This window comes from Salvia hispanica, unplaced genomic scaffold, assembly GCF_023119035.1.
Source record: "Salvia hispanica cultivar TCC Black 2014 unplaced genomic scaffold, UniMelb_Shisp_WGS_1.0 HiC_scaffold_1025, whole genome shotgun sequence".
In the NCBI taxonomy this organism is placed as follows: Eukaryota; Viridiplantae; Streptophyta; class Magnoliopsida; order Lamiales; family Lamiaceae; genus Salvia; species Salvia hispanica.
The window spans coordinates 1-17,171 of NW_025951278.1; the positions used below are offsets into that span (position 1 = coordinate 1).

General features: G+C 37.3%; 3 protein-coding genes across 10 annotated transcripts; 2 read left to right on the forward strand and 1 right to left on the reverse strand.

The window, feature by feature from the left end:
• Window positions 1–4,579: 4,579 nt before the first annotated feature.
• On the forward strand, window positions 4,580–8,722 carry LOC125197844 (common plant regulatory factor 1-like). 4 transcript variants are annotated; one of them, XR_007172261.1, is made up of 14 exons: window positions 4,582–4,775; window positions 5,174–5,265; window positions 5,841–5,969; window positions 6,130–6,174; window positions 6,274–6,369; window positions 6,475–6,555; window positions 6,665–6,828; window positions 6,992–7,043; window positions 7,152–7,200; window positions 7,391–7,596; window positions 7,670–7,747; window positions 7,851–7,976; window positions 8,058–8,384; window positions 8,472–8,722. XR_007172261.1 is itself a non-coding variant. In XM_048096359.1 (13 exons), the coding sequence occupies exons 1-13, from the start codon at window positions 4,697–4,699 to the stop codon at window positions 8,295–8,297; spliced, it is 1,434 nt and encodes a 477-aa protein (XP_047952316.1). In that variant the 5' UTR covers window positions 4,580–4,696; the 3' UTR covers window positions 8,298–8,722. The 4 variants fall into 4 exon arrangements, 3 of the variants coding, with proteins under 3 accessions (XP_047952316.1, XP_047952315.1, XP_047952317.1); XM_048096359.1 differs by having other exon boundaries at window positions 4,580–4,775; window positions 7,394–7,596; window positions 8,058–8,722; XM_048096358.1 differs by having other exon boundaries at window positions 4,581–4,775; window positions 8,058–8,722.
• A 1,461-nt stretch (window positions 8,723–10,183) lies between these two features.
• On the forward strand, window positions 10,184–13,584 carry LOC125197845 (putative glucose-6-phosphate 1-epimerase). Of its 5 annotated transcripts, none has more exons than XM_048096362.1 (9): window positions 10,184–10,337; window positions 11,211–11,305; window positions 11,432–11,506; window positions 12,050–12,106; window positions 12,219–12,382; window positions 12,479–12,613; window positions 12,720–12,822; window positions 12,933–13,032; window positions 13,113–13,584. In XM_048096362.1, the coding sequence occupies exons 1-9, from the start codon at window positions 10,274–10,276 to the stop codon at window positions 13,319–13,321; spliced, it is 1,002 nt and encodes a 333-aa protein (XP_047952319.1). In that variant the 5' UTR covers window positions 10,184–10,273; the 3' UTR covers window positions 13,322–13,584. The 5 variants fall into 5 exon arrangements, with proteins under 5 accessions (XP_047952319.1, XP_047952320.1, XP_047952322.1 ...); XM_048096365.1 differs by having other exon boundaries at window positions 10,224–10,337; window positions 10,916–11,305; XM_048096364.1 differs by having other exon boundaries at window positions 10,249–10,337; window positions 10,662–11,305.
• A 257-nt stretch (window positions 13,585–13,841) lies between these two features.
• Window positions 13,842–16,136, reverse strand: LOC125197846 (exosome complex component RRP41 homolog). The gene is made up of 11 exons (XM_048096367.1): window positions 16,023–16,136; window positions 15,873–15,919; window positions 15,726–15,786; window positions 15,459–15,497; window positions 15,301–15,368; window positions 14,979–15,057; window positions 14,858–14,894; window positions 14,633–14,749; window positions 14,427–14,512; window positions 14,174–14,263; window positions 13,842–14,089 (listed from the first exon to the last, which is right to left on the reverse strand). Exons 1-11 carry the CDS (start codon window positions 16,074–16,076, stop codon window positions 14,042–14,044), a joined length of 726 nt encoding a protein of 241 aa, XP_047952324.1. The 5' UTR covers window positions 16,077–16,136; the 3' UTR covers window positions 13,842–14,041.
• Window positions 16,137–17,171: the final 1,035 nt, after the last annotated feature.

Below are 17,171 nucleotides of genomic sequence, written 5' to 3' on the forward strand. Positions count from 1 at the left end.
AAAAATAAAAAAGACATAATTAAAAAACTAGAACTTACAAATTGCACATTTAAACTCAAATAAAAAAAATGGAGGCAATGAAGCAGAAGAAGGAGTTCTCTAGTGACGATCATCTAACAGTTGCCAAATTTTGCTCAAATGTGCTCCATTAGATCCTCCTGGAGTTGGGCGTGGGCGGTAGAATCACGTGTCCTTGCCCGAATAGACAACCGCTCTTGCAAAGACGGATGCACTCCGATTCGAGGCGGACTACTTGCGGTTGAGCTTCCCGGGGTTTCAGGGTCGAACCAATTTCCCGCCTCAGGTCCTTCGTTGGCGACAATCATGTTGTGCAGGATTATGCACGTATACATGATGTCGACCATATTCTCCATAAACCACTGTCGAGCCGGGGCTTTGATAATGTTGAATCGAGCTTGGAGAACCACGAACGCTCTCTCCACATCCTTGCGAGCAGACTCTTGCTTCTGCGCAAAAAGAGACTGTTTTTCGTCCGCATGCCTGTTGAACGTCTTCACGAAGGTTGGCCACTTCGGATAGATGCCGTCGGCAAGATAGTACCCCATTTTATACTGGCGATTGTTAGCGATGAAGTTGATGGCCGACGCTTTACCATTCAGAACTTCAGCGAAGAGGTCGGAGTTGTTGAGCACGTTGACGTCGTTGTTCGAGCCGGGGACCCCGAAATACGCATGCCAAATTCATAGCCGGTAGTCGGCGACGACCTCGAGTATAACGGTAAGGTGGGTGCCTTTGTGGCCACTCGTGTATGACCCCCTCAACGCCACAGGGCAATTCTTCCATTGCCAATGCATGCAATCGACACTCCCGAGCATCCCGGGGAATCCGTGCACTTGTTCATGAAGTCGGAGCAGAAACCTGACAATCTGCGGTGGTTGGCTTCTTCAGAAATTCGTCGGTGAAGGCTGCCCGGACGCCTTTGCAGAAGTTCAACAAACAAAGTCTCCCAGTGGATTCTCCGACGTGCAGGTATTCGTCGAACGAATCCTCCGTTTGTCCAGTAGCAAGCTGACGGATCGCCGCAATACATTTCTGGAGCGTCGTGTGGCTAGGACTAGGGCTGGGTCGATACGATATACCGTATCAAAATTTTGTTTCGTTATCATACCGAAAATATTGATATGAAAGAATTTCATATCGTTATTGTTTCGAAAGTTTCGGTATGGAAAAAAACTATACCGTTACCGTTTCAAAATTTCGGTATATCGTACCGAACTTCGGTATACCGTTCTGAACGGTATATCGATATTTCGTACGATATACCGAAATTTTATACCATTTCGAATACCTGTATACCAAAAAATATAATTTCAAAACCGAAAAATAAAACCAAAATTAATATAATTTTAACATAATAAAATAAACATTGTCCACATCTTTATAATCAAAAAATATATAATTAAGTTATATGGATATATTTATGATTTAAACTTTTAATCTTAAAAAGTTAAATTATATTATTATTATTATTATTATTATCATCATCATCATCATCATCATTATCATCATCATTATCATCGGTATAAACGGTATAAATGATATGTATCGATAATTCGATACGCTTTGATTTTCGATATATTTCGGTATACCGATAATATCGATATATATCGTATATTCGATATAAAACGGTATACCGCGGTATAAGAAAATTTATATCGTTATCATACCGAAACCTCTCGATACGGTCTTGTATCGTACCGAAAGTTTCGGTATACCGAAAATTCGATATTTTTCAATACGATACGATCGATATACCGTTTTTTCGGTATATTTACCCAGCCCTAGCTAGGACGGCCAACAGCGTCGAACCCTTCTCTGAAGTACTCTTCCCGTCCCGCCAATGTATTCGCGATATGCAAAAATAGCGCACGTGACATACGGAAACGGCGACGGAAGTAGATATCTCCCCATACCGGGTTTGGACTGAAGTAATCACGTTCCAACTTTGCGGCGGCTTCCTCCCGCTTACGATGGATGTAAGTCCGGCGTCGCCTTTGAGGAGGCGCGGTGGCTTCCTCCTCCCTACGTCGATCTTCTTCTAGCGATTCTTCCAATATTCGACGCATTTGCTCAAATGGATCCATAATGGATTAAATTTGGGAGAAGAAAAAAATAAAGGAATGATTTTATAGAAGTGATTGGAGAGGAAAGAAAGAGAGATGAGAGAATAGATGTGTGTTTGTGTGTAAAATGGAGAATGAAGAAGAGTATATATAGAATAAAAAAAAATTAAAATATGACCGTTGAACGGTCATATTACCGTTTTTTTTTTAAAAAAAAGTTTTTGAAAATTTGATTTAAAAAAAAAAAAATGAATTATGACGTCATAATTCCGACGCCCACTCGCGGGTCGGCGAGTGGGCGTCACGCCAGTCGGGCGCGTGCCCCGCGAGCTCGAGGCCGGCCTCGCCGGGACGCGTCACGCGTCGAGACAGCTGCGTCTCGTCTCGACGAGACGTAGCCCGCATCGCGCAGCGATGCGGATGCCCTAACACATCGCAGGTTCAAAACTGGGCAGAAAAGTATTAGTATTAATTTTAGTGGAAGAGATCCTATTTGGACACGTGGTGCATTTGGGATTTCGAAATGTAGCGTGTGTTTTCTGAAACAATGTGTTAGACAAGATGTGCAAGGTCTTGACTCCTTCATCGCTCCACTGCAATTTTAGTGCATCCATAAAATCATGGGGTATCTCTAATTTTCATACCTCATCTGACTAGTTACTTCATCGTCTCTCACTTAGTGAAATATTTTTTCGACACACAATTAAAGAAAATTGGAGTTTTGTTAGTTACTTGGATGAGAATAAAGTAAGAAGAAAAATAAAATAGAGAAAAATAGAAAGAGAATAAAAAAAAATGACTCATTTCACTTAGGGCATAAAAAAAAACAGATCATCACTTAGCAGTTAGTACGAGACATGATGAGTAGTACGAGAGTCAAAAACCAACCATCATCATTTTTTTTAATTCACCTCTATTTATAATAATTTTCAATTTCTTCCTCTCTTCGTCTTTCAGCATGTGTCCTACTTTAATCCGATAATATAAGTTAGTCCACTACTAAAAATAGTAATAATAAAAAATAAAATGAGATAATTAATAAACACGGTCCAAAATTGAAAACTGTACCCATAATATAGAGGATAGATGCAGTATTTATTAGAAACTAGATGATTGAAATTTTGAGATATTATTAAACTAAATAAAAGGATACTACATTCTTTAAAGCTTGAATATTATCCTCCCAAGCTAATATAGAAGGAGAAATATGAACCCAACAAGTCAATATGGTTGCGGTGACTAACATGTCTCCACTCTGTTTAACTTTTATACTCCATTTGTCTTATAGTAAATGTCACACTTGAAAATTGACACGAAATTTTAGAAGGTGTTATTTTGTGCGTTAAGTGAAAAGTAAAAATAATATATTTATATTAATGTGAGAGAACTTTTTTTTAAATTTAAAAATATGACATCTATAAGATAAATTTAAAATGAAAGAATGGCATCTCCCATGGGACCAAAGAAGTATTTATTATTTTCAGATTAAATTAATGAAAATGATGGTGAAATGCATTAATCACTTCAAAGATAAATAAGCATACGAAAAGAGTCGCACAACTATCAGTATCACTAAGTAAAAAAGCGAGGGTGAAATAGTCTTTCTGTATCGGGGTGAGAGTATCTATTTCTTCAAAACAGTGCATACAAATATGAAAGGTGAGAGGCGGTGGGCCCTCCAATCCCCCGGATTCCAAAGGCTCCATGAAATCCAGTTAAATTGGCCAAGGAGAAAGGTTGAGTGAACACGTCACCAACATGTGCGTGGTTGTAGCAACACCCTGCGTTGATCTATCTCCAGCGCACACGTGTACGGCAGGATATGAACTTGGAATATATATTTTCCTGCCAGCGCATTATTTTGAGTGCCAGCTCAACGAACACCCACCAGCCAATTACTTAAAAATAATTATAAATAATCATAATACATAAAACTACATAATGACGTATATAAAAATAATCATAATTACTTGCAATACGTGTCAATTCGCCAGCAAAGCATGTTATGCGGTAATTATATTCCGCACTTTTAATAATCTACAAACTACATTTAAAAATTGGAAATTTTTGAATACTGACTATTCTGGACTATAAGCACATTTAATAATATTAACTTCTCCATTCATATGAGTTAGGGAAAAATATTCAACTTAATTGGAATACTAAAATAAATGTCGGAAAATCCAATAATATCCTTGTTTACTAATCTAAAACGAAAAAAATCAATTTCGAATGTATGCTTCTGCATAAATTAAAATAATAAAAATTAAATTTTGTGCTAATTGGTATACAATAAAAATTTATCGACGGATCTTTTCGATGTATGCTTCTGCATAAATTAAATAATAGTAAAAAATAAACTAATATGCGTGAAAATGCACCACGGAATAATGGAAATGGCGAATTAAATGAAAATCTCATCTCATCTCATCTCATATTTACTCATTTAGATATGATTTCGATGAAATCAAAATATTTTTGTACAGAGACACGTTTTGCGTGACGTGGCTTGTTGGCTTGGCCTTCCCTCCTCTCTTTTTCTCTTCCTGCTTTCCCTTTCTCTCTCTAGAACTTCACTGTGCCGAAACACATCTGTGGAGAGAGAGAACTGAATGCTATCATTTTGCAAGCATAAACTAGCTGTCCAAATCTCAATTTCGCCTCCAAAACTCCGAATTAACATTTCTCCAGGTACGTTCAATTCTGAGTTTTTTCAACTCAGCTGAAATTCTATCTAATTTGCGGTTCTATTCTGATCGCACTGATTATCTTGTTGTTTTCTGGTTGGAGCGCGTTTGTGTGTGAATATTGATCTTGGAATTTATTTTTCGTGTTTACATGTTACTTGGAATAATTAAATCTGCTGAATTTTCAAAGAGAAATAGTTGAATGATAGAACCTGTTGAATATTAGGATTATGGAATAGGTTTACTAGACCTCGAGCTTTCATTAGTATTTTATTTTTGAAAACCTCAGGTGGCTAAATTGCAGTTGAAACGAGTTTTTCATGGTTTCAGACTTTCAGTTATGGAATTTTGGTGTTAGAGGGTAGATTTGTCATTTCACACCCTTTTGTGCTTGGACTGCAGTCGGTAGTTTATTTTGCTACAGTTTGGGGCTGGATGGGATGATTAAAAGGACGGTTAAGCCCCTGGATTTTCTTCCCCTTCGGAATTTGGTGGTATAGTCATACCCAACCGATTAGTTACACTTACACCACTTTACACTGACTCTGTTTCATAACTACTTTAGGAATTTTGGAATTGAACTTAAAAACAGTATACCACCAATTTTGGTTTCTCATAATTCACTATGTTTCCAAAATTATGTATGAGTGTAAAGTGTTGATTGAAAATGTAATATATCAAGAAATAATAATAGTATTATAAAGTCATTACCTTGTGCTTTTTACAATTTCGTGACATTTATAGGCACTTGTATTTTTCCACGTTGACTTTGTTATCTTGCATAAAGTACTGGAAAATTATTGTCAAGTCTTTACTTTTATTATCTTCCTTTAACTTTCATGATTCAGCCTTCTGCATGATTGTATCACTGTTGGGTAGCTGATCTCGGTGTGTTCTTAGTTTGATAACATTAGCTCAATGTCTTAGATATTTTGTACAGAATTGTTTTTTTGATCAAATCTGCTTTATTTGATCCTCCGGCATTATTTGTGATGGTCAACTATGTAGTGGATGTATAGGTCAATCATTTTGATTTGTGATATTAACTAATTTTTTTCTATTATGGCAGCCTATTGAATCTTGTTATATTGCCCGGCCATTATTGGGCGGAGTATCAAGAGTCACTCCTGAACACATCATGGGAAACAGTGAAGAAGGGAAGGGTACCAAGCTGGAAAAATCAACTCCACCTGCAGTGGTGAGTATATATAGTAGAGTAACTGTTATTGCTGCAGCCCGTCGTGTAATGCTTCTATAAAGAAGGATCAAAGCATTTTATACAGATATGCTCGAGCCAGCTAGCTTTATTTGCTGTTTCCTTTTTCCTGAGGAGATTTAAATTGGTTTCCAATTGGCAGGATCAGAATAACATGCATATGTATCCTGACTGGGCAGCAATGCAGGTTAGTCTTCACAAATTTTCATGTACACAAAAAAACAGGTGCAATAGAAAAAATAATCAAGCTCTTTGTTAATGGTTATTGTGGATGTTTATCTATCAGGCTTACTATGGTCCCCGATTTGCTGTTCCACCATATATGAACTCGGCTGTAGCTTCTCCGCATGCACCACCCCCCTATATGTGGGGCCCACCACAGGTATTGCAGTTTTTCTAAGAATTGAATTGGTCTTATATCATAGTATCATACACTAGTGTGTTTGGAATATGTATAAAGCTCATAACACCAAATTGGTTTTCTCAGTCGTTGATCCCTCCTTATGGAGCACCATATGCTGCTTTCTATACTCATGGAGGAGTTTACCCACATCCCGGAGTTCCTATAGTAAGCTTTAAGCGAACAAGAGCTACTCCCTTTGAAGCTTCTACTGAAAAATTGTTTGTTAGCATTACGATATAATTAACACATACTCCGTATGTGCTTTTACGTGTAGGCTGGTACTGCTATGAGCGTGGAAACGCCAGCCAAGTCATCAGGGAATACAGATGGAGTCGTCGTGAAGAAATTGAAAGAATTTGATGGGCTTGCTATATCAATATGCAATGGAAATGGTGATGGTACTGAAAATGGAACTGAGCAAAGACAGTCAACAGACAGGTTTGTGGAGTTCAAGGGCCGCAATGAACCTTAAATTACTTAGTAGTACTACTTAACATAGGCCATAATTCTGTAGTTGAAATTAAGAAATGAATTTTTATGGTTTTCTGATTATTTTGATTAATGTATTACCTAAAATGCTCAAATTTGGTTATATGGACAGCGATGAGACTGGTGGTTCCAGTGATGGAAGTAATGGAGTCGCACCCGGCCGGGTAAGGGATCTATCTTACTAGATGAGAGTTTTCCTGTTCTTTTGTTATATGCTAGTTGCGTGTTGTCTTAAATGCATTGCTTATAATTTTATTCTGTTTTGTTTACAGGCTAATCAGAATGGAAAGAAGAGAAATGGACAAGGATCTCCGAAGAAAGGTAAAGCTTTTTTCGTCATCATTGTTAATGTACAGAGCTAATTGTACATATTTTGAGTATGTCAAGCCTGTGAGCCTCGCAGCTTTCAACCACAAAATGCACGAGCATACCAAATCTATTTGCTAAACCTGCTATAATGTGTTCTCAGTTTATTTTGATTTGATCTGTTGTATTTGATGCTTTTAATCAGAAGATGGGAAGGCTCCTGAAAGCAGTTTAGCTCCTCTTGTCGATGTTAGCCAAGCTTCTGGGAAGATGATGGATGTGATTCCTCCTGCTAATAAGCCAGTGAAAGCTATGAACATCGCATTGGAAGTCAAGGAACCTTCCCTAAGTGCAATTTCTAGCCCAGCTAGTGTTCCACTCCACTCGATTCCAAATGAAAACTGGATGCAGGTGTGCTCATCAACTTTCTTCAGTTGCGTGAAACTTCTATTATGCTATTTCTCAACATAATACCTGGTTGCAGAATGAAAGAGAGTTGAAAAGAGAGAGGAGGAAACAGTCCAACCGGGAATCAGCAAGACGATCAAGACTGAGGAAACAGGTATGACTCACCACAAAGGATTACAATCTATTGGAGAAGTCCTCTTAAGATATTGAGTTCCTTATCGCCTCTCTTGTTAAGTGATCGTCTTCCTTCGACACAGGCTGAGACTGAAGAACTAGCTGTCAAAGTTCAAGCACTAACTTCTGAGAACATGACCCTCAAATCCAGGATACATAAACTAATGGAAAGCTCTGGGAAACTAAAGCTTGAAAATGCTGCACTAATAGTACGTTGACACACGTGATTTCTTTACTTGCTTGTCAGCTGTCGATATTTTTTCAATCTCATAAATGACCGGAATTTGTAGGAGAAACTAAAAGAAACTCAATTAGGCCTGAGAGAGGAGGCAAATCCTCACAATATTGATGATCTGAGGCTGAAACCAGTGAGCACTGTGAACCTACTTGCCAGAGTTAACAACTCGGATTCATCTGACAATAGAAATGAGGACAGTAGCGATTCATACGACAACAGTAGCCGCCATGGAGCTAAACTCCGTCAGCTTCTTGACAGTAGTCCCAGGACTGATGCTGTTGTTGCCGGTTGACGCTCCATCCCTCCTTGACTTAAGCCGATCCGGTAACTTTTCGCATAATTCGTCGAAAACTACCTCTAACAACAGTAATAGAGTGTGGTAAGTAATCGTAAACGAGCTCCGCAAGTGTAGTTTCATTGCAACTGATTATCTCAGCAAAGCCTGGAATGTGTTTTAAATGTTCAGATTGCTGAGAAGCTACATAATATTAGTCGATGGTGACGGCGCTGAGCGTCTTCGTACTTCTAGAAGGAAAAAGAAGTGCATTTCTCTAGGGTGTGAGAGTTTTCAAACTATAGATGAGATTCTGATAGTTGATAGGGAATAATGTGTTTGATTTTTAGAGATGATTGCGATAATTTGAGGCCCTTCGACTGAGTGAAGGAGATAATGTATAAAGTTGTTACCAAGAAATACATGTATTTTAATTTAACTAACTAGAATATTTTTAATTAATCACAACTCTATAGCACTAATTAAGGTATGGTCTCCTTTTTCAGACCCTCCATATGTAAATTAGTCGTTCAAAATAATACTTTTGTTGTATGTAAACAAAAAATACGTTGTTTGTAATTTTACAATCTGCATTATCATAGCATGCAGAAACAAAAATATTTTTTAATGTTTATATGTGTGGTGTTATAGTTTTAATCCCCACCATATAATATAAGGCAATATTTCCCTCCATTTTGGATTCGAAATTGCAACCCCCACTTGATTACACAAGTGCCCAATCTTTGAAATTTCGTTGTTACAATATCATTAAGATTTAGCCATATTTGTAACTAATGTTTGTGGGGCTAACAAAAGATGTCCAAGATTTTTGAAATCATAGTCTCTGTTTAATGTAGTACTTTGTCCTCAATTATTTTTGAGTAAATTAGATCAGCACTGCTTGTGTTTGCAAAAAAAACGAACCAAATCAAGATGCTAACCACATTTCAATTTTCATATATTTATGTATTTCAATTAAATTGATATGCGAAATTTTATCCGATTGGATGACTCCTAGATTGCTCATCGCTCGAAATGAGGTCAGCCTCCTCTCGTGTGCTAAATTGACCGTCAAAGGCATGTTAGGTTCTCCTCGATTCCATTGATCGGTTGTCTGCCTACTTTTTCATTGTGGTGAATCTCCCACTGCACCTTTACTTGCATAGTTGCATGAAAGACCTCTTGTTCTCTTTGTAGTAGGTAGACATCACATTTGTCAAAATGTTCGTTTCACTTGCATCACTCATTTCACTTTCTATTGCATTGTAGATGACGCAAAATTTGGAAAATCGAGGTTGAGTCCATCGTAATGCACTCAAACCATAGAGTTGTGTGTTTAGGGACGCCTACATAGCTTACCTCATTGTACTTAACATTATCCTAAAATAACAATCATTTTGTTGAGTTCAGTGGTGAATCGTTGAACTCTTACACTACTGACTACTATCATAGTGCAGTTTTTGGTATATTGCTTTGCACGTTTCCTGATGTTCTTATGTGGAGTATTAATCAAGAGTTATGGCGACCTATATGACCTTACGCCTGCATGGTCAACTGTTGTAATATGTGAGACAATTTGTGTCATACGTGACGGTTGATTGGATGCGAATCGTGAGAACTTGCATGCACGTGTAAGGGACGGTCGAAGGGCCTTGCACGTGGTTTGGGCTGCCAATTTCTTCCTCGGCAACGCTTGGCGGCTCGCATAAAAGTTGGGGGCGAGCGGCGATCATAAATGCTCACGCGCTCCCTACATTGGTGAGCCGTGGTTCTAATTGCTCTATGGATGAATTTTTTGGGCGTTGTACCTCCTGCCCTAATTATCGAAAGTAGTTGTACATTACAAGCCGGCGCATTTTAGCACCGATTGTACAACTCCATGTACCTACACGTTTCCTTCTCCTCATATTTCGTCTTCCCAAAACAGCAAATTAAGCAACCATAAAAAAATGTCATAATAACTTTTTCAAATTTTCATTCTTTAATTGCTTCACATGAATGTTCCATTATTTTATTTCCAAACATCCCATGTTTCCACATTCCTGCTCGCTCCCTCAGGTTACGTTACTTCCTGTAATTGTTTGTTTTTCAATCTAAACTACGCTTGATTAGGTCCAAGATTGCATCACACTTACATTTTATAGACTGTGGGCTACTATATATTGTTCAAAGTTTCCGTCATTGTTTCTCACTGTTTTAGATTGTGCGTTTGTTTTTGGGCTTTCTGGAATCTGACTGCTTCATGCGAAAGACTCCACCTATTTTGCTCAGTTAATCCAGTTATTATTGTGCTCAAATTGTTTTTTTTTTGCTTGAAATTTGAGAAATTTTCAATTGAGGCTTATTCTGTTTCTTCAAATTGTTGTGGGCTTTTGGGGTTAGATTTGAATTGGGAACTTTGTAGCATTTGTGGGAAGGAGATTGCACCTGGTCAATTTCTGTGGCTTGTTTGGATTGCTGTAATTTTGAAGTTTGGCACCTTTTATTAGAATACCTCATATTTTGATTTGGGAGGAGTGTCGTATGGGATTGCCTTGGATCTTAAGTTGGGGGAATTATGCCAAGTGTTGAACATCTTGGTGAGATTGCTGGGGTGGTAAAGAGATAAGAGTTTATTTTGTAACGTCTTTCGGCAGGCTTTAAGTCTTCTCAAATCTGAGTGTACGGATGGGGCGGCATTTGAAAGTTTCGAAAAGTTGGGTATAAATGTGGTTCAGTAGCTGGCAAGATTATCACAATGGAGGCATTGGGACTTGAGGGGATAAGTCGATAATTAGCTGTCATAGTGACATTTGTATCTTTCGTTTCTGTAAAGGGGGTTATTCACATCCGAGGACTATATATTAGGAATCTAGGTATAGTTTTGCGACTCGGGACAAAACAAATATATCATTTTCTGATTTTGGGTGTAAAGAATGGGGCATCCTGCAGCCGTTTGGGACCATAGAGCTTCTCTTGAATTGACAAAGGACTGGAATGGAATCGACCAAGTTGTGCTTCGGAACCCTCAAGGGGCGTCTGCGCGGGTAAGTTTCTATTATTTCATGATTCTTGATGCGGAAATGGGGTTTATGTGTAGTTTCCATTCTTATGCCGAATAGATCTGTGTGATTCTTGAAATTCTTCCGATTATGAATATTTGAAAATTTCAGGTGAGCCTGCATGGAGCACAAGTTCTCTCGTGGAGGAATGATAGAGGCGAAGAACTTCTTTTCACCACTAGTAAGGTGTGGTTTCTATCATAATTAATAAGATATATGTGTGATATATGTTGTGCATATTCATTTTCTTCAGTTTCTAGTATATACAAGTACTTCCGTGTCATATCATCCTAGATTCGGTGCTATTGGTATTAAAACATGATTCAAAGATCTTAAAACTGAAGCTGTAATTTTGCATATCTTGAGGTTGCTTATTTATAAAGTTTACACTAAGCTTAGGTTGAATATCTGAGATCACCCACTCTAGAATTTGGACCAGCAGCTGTCATTATAGCTAGAACTGGTGATGTAATTCTTGTGAGAAATATTTATTTTGCAATGCTTAATTGCCCAATGAATGCTGTGGGGAAGATTTTGTTTTCAAGTTCCACTCGTTCCTAGAAAAAGGTTTTGACACTTTATTGAGCGTTAGAGAAAACATCAGCCTCACTCTGAAAGTTTAGAAGTTCAATATACTTGAATTTCCTTGTAATTGAATCATAGAAATATTTAATTCTTTTATTCATTTTTCGCTAATGAAAGCTGTATATTGACCTTCAATCTTTGCAGGGCATCTTTAAGTCTCCAAAAGCAATGCGGGGAGGCATTTCCATTTGCTTTCCACAGGTACACACCATCAATTGTTTGTGTATTTCGTTGTTATTTCAAGACTTTGTGAATCTGTAAACATATATAATTATATACTGTATTCTAACTTCATATCGCGTCCATGCTTTAGTTTGGTAACTGTCATGCGCTTGAGCAGCATGGATTTGCTAGGAACAAGAATTGGAAAATTGAGGATAATCCTCCTCCGCTGCATTCAAAGGACTCTTTTGGTAAATCCTTTGTTGATTTACTACTTAAACCCGTTGAAGAAGATCTGAAGTTCTGGCCTCACAGGTAAAAATTTTACACGTTTGGGCATTTTTATTTCATTCCTAACTCTTCTTAGCAGTGTTTGAACTCTCTCTCACTCTCTTTCTGGTCTTCTCTCAGCTTTGAGTTTCGCCTTCGAGTTTCTCTCTCATCCAATGGAAACTTGATACTGATATCGCGCATCAGGAATATAGGTTGGAAACCTTTCAGTTTCTCTTTGGCCTATCACACACATTTCTCTGTTTCTGACATTAGGTACATAGTCGGATATTTTGATTTATTCATTCTTTTCATAAATCATCGTTGAAACTTACTCTAATTTTCTAATATCTGTTTGCCCTTTTTTTTGCACTTCCAACAGTGAAGTCAGGATAGAAGGTTTAGAGACGCTGGACTACCTTGACAACCTCTCCCAAAGGGAACGATTTACAGAGCAAGGCGATGCCCTAACTTTCGAATCAGAGGTAAGTCTTCTTCCACCTCCAAATGTTGCAGTTGCAATTTGATTGTTAAGTAATCATATTCTAAATCATTGTTACTTTTTTTTTGTGTCTATATGTTTCCCCATCTTCAGATAGACCGTGTTTACCTAAGCTCACCCAAGTGCGTCGCTGTTCTTGATCATGAGAAGAAACGAACATACGTTATCAGAAAGGAAGGGCTACCTGATATGGGTATGTATCATCACATCTTTTTCCTTAGTCAGCAACCTCCAGTTTGCGGCCTTAAACACAAATATGGTATTTTCATGTAGTTGTGTGGAATCCGTGGGAGAAGAAGTCGAAAGCAATGGCAGATTTTGGCGACGAAGAATATAAGCAGATGCTATGTGTGAATGCAGCAGCAATAGAGAAGAACATCACCCTGAAACCAGGAGAGGAATGGACAGGGAGAGTCGAGCTTGCTGCTGTACCTTCAAGCTTCTGCTGCGACGAACTCGAACCTCATCTCGACTACTTTTGATGCTCGACTTGTGATCGTTCGTTCGCTAGCTCACTTTATCGAAAGCCTGTGGTTTTTGGAAAATGGCTGATAAAAATTTGGTTTGTGTAGGATTTGAGGCATTTACATTTGCTCTCTTTTAGCTTTGATCAATGAGCTCAATATCATGCTTTTAAGCCACTCTGGTTCTGAATAAATCTATTTTGTGATGCTTCAGACAAATTGTAACATCAATTTGACATTTGGAACATTAACATTCGTGAAAAGTTGAATTTTCATATTAATAATTCTGTGTTACAATTTCTAACGCTCAATTGATTAGATCTGTCAAGAACCGCAAACAAATTATAGCATCAAATTCCCAAATCTCTTAAACATATTCTTTTTTTTTCCTGTCTCCTAAAAATAAAAATTTTTTATATAAGGAAAATTTTTTCACTCTATTAAGGTGGAACTCATTTTCTCTTCTTTCTCTCTTAGTTTTCTATTTTGTACTAAAACCGTGACGTTTCAAATGTTTCTATTTTTGGGGACGAGGGAGTAGTTACTAACGCTCAAATCTTACCTTTTAAATAGGAAGTCTACAAAATTGTTAAATAGAAAAAATAAGATGGGAAAAGATGGAAACTGTGAGAAAATATATAATTATCCTATCTTTTTATACTTCCACCACTCCCCTGCCTCTAGCAGATCATAGCTATGCAGCTCATTCCAAAACTTGGCTTGAACGCATTACAATTTCTATACACCTCTGCGAGACTCCAATTGCTTGGTGTTCTCCAGTAATACCTGTCAGATTGAAACGAACTGGTCGAGCGAAACAAGAAATCAAATTGAAGAGATAGCTTCAATGTGAGTGTGTATCACGCTTACCTCACGAATATAACTTGCCACTGCTTTGCAACCTTCTGTTGCTAGCTGCATGACAGTTTCAAATGTCTCCATTTGCAGTTTGGAGTCCATCTATCAGGAAAGACAACATATAAGTCAGTTCAAGGAAAAGAGAGTTATGCAGATTCAAGGGCTTTTGCCAACCAGAACAGCAATGAAGCCAATTTACTCGAAGGTATGAGCACAATCGAAGTCCAAGAAATGAAAAAAAAAATAGTAGTGTATTAAAAAGGACCTGAAGGAGGGTGACTTTGTCTAACTTAGGCAGAATGCCAACAGTAACATCAGGTCCACCAGCACTATCTTCAACGTAGTTCAGATCTGCGTTTAATTTGCAAAACTCGAGGTTACTTTTGAATTTTTACGTGATAATAGGATCACATACACTGAACATATGTATGAAATTGAAATACATAACAAATTGATGAGGCTGTTAACTACCGAGCAGAGGGGTCCCGTTCAGAAATCCAGCACTGCAGGAGGTAACAATATCAGTCATAGGGATACCAGCATCAGCAAGGGCCAACGTTGCAGCATTTATGCATGCTGATCTTGTTCCTGAACAAATTAGATTGTAGACGAGCTATGGTTAGTGGATGACAATAAAATGCCCATGCCGTTTCAACACTTGACACTGGGACCAATGGAATGGAGAACGCTATTTACCTCCATCCGCTTGAAGAACTTGGACAAATATATCAATCTGCAAAACATGATTTTAAGATTAAAAGAATAAGAAATTAATTGAGGCCATCTAGACATAGCTTCCATTTTGTGGGCAACAAACCTGAGATCGAGGCATCAAGTGAGTCAATATGCATGCTTCCATCGTCTGACGAATGACCATAGATATCTCTGTTGATCGCCTGCACACCACATTGAATATTACCGAAGAAGTTAGTGAATGCAAAATGGGCACACTAGAAACAGATATCAACTCCTCGAGTTTAGAGAAAAGCATTAGCACGAAAGGCTACACCAGTTATGAAAAACCAGTACTACTATAATTATACGCCTATCATGGAGTACAATGCCTGTTATGTTAACACTAAGCAGCTAGGCTGTTTACGAGCAGGAGTTTGCACTAGACTTGCTCAACTGTTACATACCTGTCACCCTTAGGTTTCCTCATCCGATCTCCAGTACTGAAATTAGCCATGCTATACTCACAGCGTACCTGTCAACCATATAAGCGAAATTCACCTCTGTATGATCGCCATGGATAAAACACAAATTTTACAAACACGCAATGCGTAAAGAAAATTACCAGTGCCTGATCATTACTTTGCTGACTCCTATTTTGGACCTGAAACATATTAAACATCACAAATTCAATATCCAAAGAAATCTCTCTCAGTTTCTCAAACAAGTAAAAATCCATAGCACAAATAGCATTAGGATTTCGTATTCTATTACGAGCACAGAAGTTTATACATTCATACACAAGTAATCAGCATCAAAATAGCAATATTTTGGTGTTCATTATAGCACATTTCTGTGAAAAAAATATCTATTGCTCAAGAAAACAAAGCACCTCTCTGGGTCCATAAACAGCAGCAATGACTTTGGTGTTCCCCATCTCAAAAACAGCTGAGCTGCAATCAACATACAAATTCAATTTAGGTCAATCAATAGTGCACGAAAACATCACAAAAAGCAACTACAGATTTCCAATTCTTACCCGTCGGCTTTCGAAACCACTCCTATTTCTGCACGAAGCTGCCTCATCTGAAATCACCAACAATTCCATAGTCTTACAACATTGCCGTTAGACAGTGGCGAGTGGCCAACAGTTGAATGCAAACTTGAAAAGAGAAAAAAGAAAAGAAACCTCCATAGGACGGCGACCGTCCAATCGAAGACCTTCAGGATTAACAAACTCCATCTTAGAGAGAGACGCCGTGCGCCGCCGGAAAGGTTTTGTTTTTTACTGGTGAGAATGAATGCAGACCATAATATGGGCCGTTTCTATTTAAATAATATGGCCTAACCATTTTAGGCCCATATATAAAAACCCATATTCTCCTGGCCCGATTTATTACTTGTGTTGTTTTTTCTTGGCGTTTGCTTCTCTTTTTAATTTAATTTTTGCACACCAACAATAATGACTACTCCCTCCGTCCGTCATTAGTAGTCTTATTCATGGACGGTATGAATTTTAAGAAATGATAAGAAAAATGGGTGTAAAAGAATTAGTGGAATAGAGGTCCCACTTGTATATATCCGGTCCAACTAAAACTACGGTTTCTAACATCCACTGTATAACTAACTAGTACTATCACACAGCGTGCGATGCACGCATTAAATATTTTAAATTAATAATTTTAAATTATAGGTTATTTACAAAAAATTTAAAATATTATAAAAAATGTACATAATAACTATGAATTATACTGCTAAAACATATATATTAAACATGAAATAATTAAGAATGAATCATAAAAATTTGGAAAGCTTTGATTCATAATACATGAATGGAAATTATTTGAAATAACATCATTTCATTAAGTTCTTCGAAGAAAAAAAAATCCATGTATTATGGAGTACTAAATAAAAATACTATTCCTATATTAGAATTAATTGAAAGTATAACATCTCACGAACTACTTTCTATACAAAAATTTCATAATTGTGAATAAATAAATTATAAATCAATATTATTAGACTAATTCAAATTAACTTATTACTATTTTGTTATTAATTGACACAATACTTAGTTTCGAAAGGTTTAAAAATACTAAGTAAGAATTAATAAAGTACAAATTATATATACAAAATCGGCATATTAAGTATCAATAATATATGTAAAAAATATTACAAAATTTAAAAAACATTTATTGGATATTAAATTTTAATAATAAAATTTTATAAATTAGGCACGTAGCGTGTCCACACTATGATCACCATTATCTCAGTATGGAAGGTGATTGAGTAAGGTGAGTGCAAAGTAAATTTTGATTATATATGTTCACCCTGGAGA

Bases quoted from the DNA above. Each gene is read 5' to 3' on its own strand.
- LOC125197844 (XM_048096358.1), top strand. From the start codon at position 4,697: ATGCTATCATTTTGCAAGCATAAACTAGCTGTCCAAATCTCAATTTCG. The intron at 5,970-6,129 runs GTGAGTATATAT...TCCAATTGGCAG, and splicing joins AATCAACTCCACCTGCAGTG to GATCAGAATAACATGCATAT. The intron at 7,597-7,669 runs GTGTGCTCATCA...ACCTGGTTGCAG, and splicing joins CAAATGAAAACTGGATGCAG to AATGAAAGAGAGTTGAAAAG.
- LOC125197845 (XM_048096362.1), top strand. From the start codon at position 10,274: ATGAATGTTCCATTATTTTATTTCCAAACATCCCATGTTTCCACATTC. The intron at 11,306-11,431 runs GTAAGTTTCTAT...TGAAAATTTCAG, and splicing joins CTCAAGGGGCGTCTGCGCGG to GTGAGCCTGCATGGAGCACA. The intron at 12,823-12,932 runs GTAAGTCTTCTT...CCCCATCTTCAG, and splicing joins CCCTAACTTTCGAATCAGAG to ATAGACCGTGTTTACCTAAG.
- LOC125197846 (XM_048096367.1), bottom strand. From the start codon at position 16,076: ATGGAGTTTGTTAATCCTGAAGGTCTTCGATTGGACGGTCGCCGTCCT. The intron at 15,787-15,872 runs GTAAGAATTGGA...TGTTGATTGCAG, and splicing joins GTGGTTTCGAAAGCCGACGG to CTCAGCTGTTTTTGAGATGG. The intron at 14,895-14,978 runs GTTTGTTGCCCA...CATGTTTTGCAG, and splicing joins ACTTGATGCCTCGATCTCAG to ATTGATATATTTGTCCAAGT.